The sequence below is a fragment of the Uranotaenia lowii genome, chromosome 2, assembly GCF_029784155.1.
Source record: "Uranotaenia lowii strain MFRU-FL chromosome 2, ASM2978415v1, whole genome shotgun sequence".
Taxonomy (NCBI): Eukaryota; Metazoa; Arthropoda; class Insecta; order Diptera; family Culicidae; genus Uranotaenia; species Uranotaenia lowii.
This window is the reverse complement of record NC_073692.1, coordinates 393130071-393133544: the sequence shown is the minus strand read 5'-3', so window position 1 is coordinate 393133544 and position 3474 is coordinate 393130071. Positions and strand designations below refer to the sequence as shown.

Here is a 3474-nt window from a genome sequence, read left to right as displayed (position 1 = left end):
AAGTTTCAATAACAACTTAAATTTTTGGCTTGATAACACGAACTTAAGCTCATTGATTGAGATGATTAAGCTGTGTTTGACCTGTTTGAAGAGTCATTTGGTTGGCTTACATTAACAGGTACTTCGCAAGCAGACTCAGAAGAACATCATTGAACATTATCGCAATTCCACGAAGATGACGCGAAACACCGCACATATACTTATTTGCGTTTACAACCAAAAGACTGGTTTGCTAGTAATAATCTCTCTCATGCAAGGGCAAATCTCAGCACAAGCGCCCCAAAGAACAAGTTTCGCAGCTCGATGACACAGTTTGACGCGATCGGTAGACGTCCTTATACTTGAAACTATGTGCCAGAAGATATTTTAAAATGAAATCACTAGTTGTTTTTGTTTCGATTATTTGCTTATCGAGTGCTGCGAAGTATAGCATTCCATCAATTAAGGTGATTAGAAGTGTGTGATGTGACGTATATGTGTAGTGTACTTATGGCTTAATTGATTAAAAATAAAGCTAAGAATACTCTTATGCTTCGATTTTGTTTTCAAAAATAGGCAAACTGGTACAAAGCATTTGAGCTGTGTGCATCTCAGGGTCAAAGGTTGGTCTCGATCGGCTCCCAAAAGCAGCAGGATGAGGTGGTTGCGTTCATAAAAACGACGGACAAGTTTGTACCGTTCATTCGATTCTGGATCGGGGCCAGTGATTTGGCTGAAAAGGGGACCCATACTTGGATGAATTCCGGCCGGCTAGCGTCTTATTCCAACTGGGGTCCAGGTGAACCAAATGGACTGCAATCGGAAAGATGCGTCGAGATGATCTACAATCAGGCTACAGAACACAATTTCTTTTGGAATGACAACGAATGTGATAAGCAATTTTATTTCGTATGCGAGAATGTTGATGACTGTGTCAGTCCTTTTTAATTTTTGGATTTATTTTGCAATTTAATGTAAAACTGTTCTGATGATGAGAAATAAATTGTTTAAACAAATTTTCCTCCAAAGAAGAGATGTAATAAAATTTCCAATCAGAAAAGATATGAAAAAGAAAGATTTCCAAAAATGAAAAAAATTAAAAAAAAAGACAAACTTGACAATAATGACAAAAATGACAAAAATGACAAAAATGACAAAAATGACAAAAATGACAAAAATGACAAAAATGACAAAAATGACAAAAATGACAAAAATGACAAAAATGACAAAAATGACAAAAATGACAAAAATGACAAAAATGACAAAAATGACAAAAATGACAAAAATGACAAAAATGACAAAAATGACAAAAATGACAAAAATGACAAAAATGACAAAAATGACAAAAATGACAAAAATGACAAAAATGACAAAAATGACAAAAATGACAAAAATGACAAAAATGACAAAAATGACAAAAATGACAAAAATGACAAAAATGACAAAAATGACAAAAATGACAAAAATGACAAAAATGACAAAAATGACAAAAATGACAAAAATGACAAAAATGACAAAAATGACAAAAATGACAAAAATGACAAAAATGACAAAAATGACAAAAATGACAAAAATGACAAAAATGACAAAAATGACAAAAATGACAAAAATGACAAAAATGACAAAAATGACAAAAATGACAAAAATGACAAAAATGACAAAAATGACAAAAATGACAAAAATGACAAAAATGACAAAAATGACAAAAATGACAAAAATGACAAAAATGACAAAAATGACAAAAATGACAAAAATGACAAAAATGACAAAAATGACAAAAATGACAAAAATGACAAAAATGACAAAAATGACAAAAATGACAAAATTGACAAAAATGACAAAAAGACAAAAATTACAAAAAAAGTATCATCGATCGAATTACGGAAATGTCAAATAGAGTAATGCCAGTTGTAAAATGCTGAAATATTTTGTTTTCGAAAGTTTTGCCTTTGAGTGCCTACAGCTGGTTTAAGAAATCGGGGTAAACCCACTTTTTGCTATAATTCAGTGAGCTCAGCCGTAAATTCCATCATTTGTTAGGTTGTTTTAATCAAAAAATAATGAACATTCAGGGAAAAAAACGTTAAAGATGTTGGGTTTCTCTGAGTTTCTCAGTTGCTATTTTTGATTCTGATAAGAACATTTTGGATTCCAAATGTCTCGATTGAACGAGTATATGTCACCAACAACATTCGTGATGATTTAGTTGGATTCAAACAGCAAGACAGTAAACAACTTGAAGCTGTTTTTTTTTTCAAGATGATCATAACAATTTTATTGCTCATTTCTGTAAGCTCTTCTCTTGCTACCGATTTTACCATCTTTCTTGAAGAGGTGAGTAATGATTGTACTTTTGAATGTGCTGAGTTTGCATGTATGAAACACTTGGTTCTGATGAGATGAAATTTTTGTCTTTTCAACAATGACAGGTAACTTGGTTCAAAGCGCGCGAAATTTGTGCCAAAAATAATCAGAGGCTTGTTTCGATAGAGTCTTTGGAGAAGCAAAACGAGGTTGTGGCGTTCTTGGCAAGAAATGTTAGGCAAGCCAGGATCAGTCTTTGGATCGGAGCAACCGATTTCGGCCAAGAAGGACAGTTCAGGTGGATCAACAGTGGCCGTCCGATGGACTATACCAGATGGGCGAAAGGCGAACCTAATCAGATGCTTGGCTGGGAGCGGTGTGTCGAAATAGTGTACGATTATTACACAAAGTGGAACTATCAATGGAATGACATGAGCTGCGAAAGACCGCGTAATGTTCTGTGTGAAACCGTCATTGAATGCGTTTGTCCCAAATCCGTATGATGTTAATAAGCCATAGCAAGACCTATCTCAGAAATATAGATACATATATTGAATTTTTTTATTTACAAATAATTTGAATATATTTATATAAAACAAGAAAAAATAGATATTAGAAAAAAAAATAACAGGAATTACAAAAATAATCAAAATTACAAAAACTGCAAAAATTACAAAAATTACGAACGTTACACAAATTATTTAAATTAGAAGTTCTCTGATGTTTCTACCCAGAATATATGGAAACACCGTTGTGTAAACATGAACCTAACTTGAGGAGTCTCGCTTAACCGTGTGATAATGTAAACATTTTTTTTCTGTAAACATCACCATCCTATTGTGCTCTGCAAACAACAAAGAGACTGAAGACAACAACACTGTTTTCAGTTCGGCTTCCAAGTGTCATCCGCTTTCGCCGATCGTGCCCCACTCTCTATCCCAGATTACACGAGCTGAAAGTGACTCGGATGGCAAGTGTGAGAGCTATCGCATCTGAGTGGGAAAAAGAGAATTTTAGCCAAGAGCGCCCTAGTGTTTGAGTCATACACCATAGTGTAAATGAAGAAAAATCTTATTTATGACTCTCACCACACAACGTACTGAAAAACAACAGCAATTTCTTCCCCGCTGTCAGCGTTGCCACATTCAAATCTTTAATGTTATTAGAAAAAAATTCTGACAAAAAATCTGC

At 33.9% G+C, this 3474-nt stretch overlaps 2 protein-coding genes across 2 annotated transcripts; both read left to right on the top strand.

Annotated features, from left to right (window-relative positions):
• The first annotated feature begins 272 nt into the window (after positions 1-272).
• Positions 273-995, top strand: LOC129748966 (perlucin-like protein). Its single transcript, XM_055743781.1, has 2 exons — positions 273-446; positions 556-995. The coding sequence occupies exons 1-2, from the start codon at positions 372-374 to the stop codon at positions 925-927; spliced, it is 447 nt and encodes a 148-aa protein (XP_055599756.1). The 5' UTR covers positions 273-371; the 3' UTR covers positions 928-995.
• Positions 996-1727: 732 nt separating this feature from the next.
• LOC129749605 (lectin subunit alpha-like) lies at positions 1728-3010 on the top strand. Its single transcript, XM_055744626.1, has 2 exons — positions 1728-2313; positions 2409-3010. The coding sequence occupies exons 1-2, from the start codon at positions 2239-2241 to the stop codon at positions 2784-2786; spliced, it is 453 nt and encodes a 150-aa protein (XP_055600601.1). The 5' UTR covers positions 1728-2238; the 3' UTR covers positions 2787-3010.
• The last annotated feature ends 464 nt before the right edge of the window (positions 3011-3474 follow it).

Coding starts and splice junctions, on each gene's coding strand:
- LOC129748966 (XM_055743781.1), top strand. CDS start 372: ATGAAATCACTAGTTGTTTTTGTTTCGATTATTTGCTTATCGAGTGCT. Junction 447..555: donor ATAGCATTCCATCAATTAAG/GTGATTAGAAGT, acceptor TTTCAAAAATAG/GCAAACTGGTACAAAGCATT.
- LOC129749605 (XM_055744626.1), top strand. CDS start 2,239: ATGATCATAACAATTTTATTGCTCATTTCTGTAAGCTCTTCTCTTGCT. Junction 2,314..2,408: donor TTACCATCTTTCTTGAAGAG/GTGAGTAATGAT, acceptor CAACAATGACAG/GTAACTTGGTTCAAAGCGCG.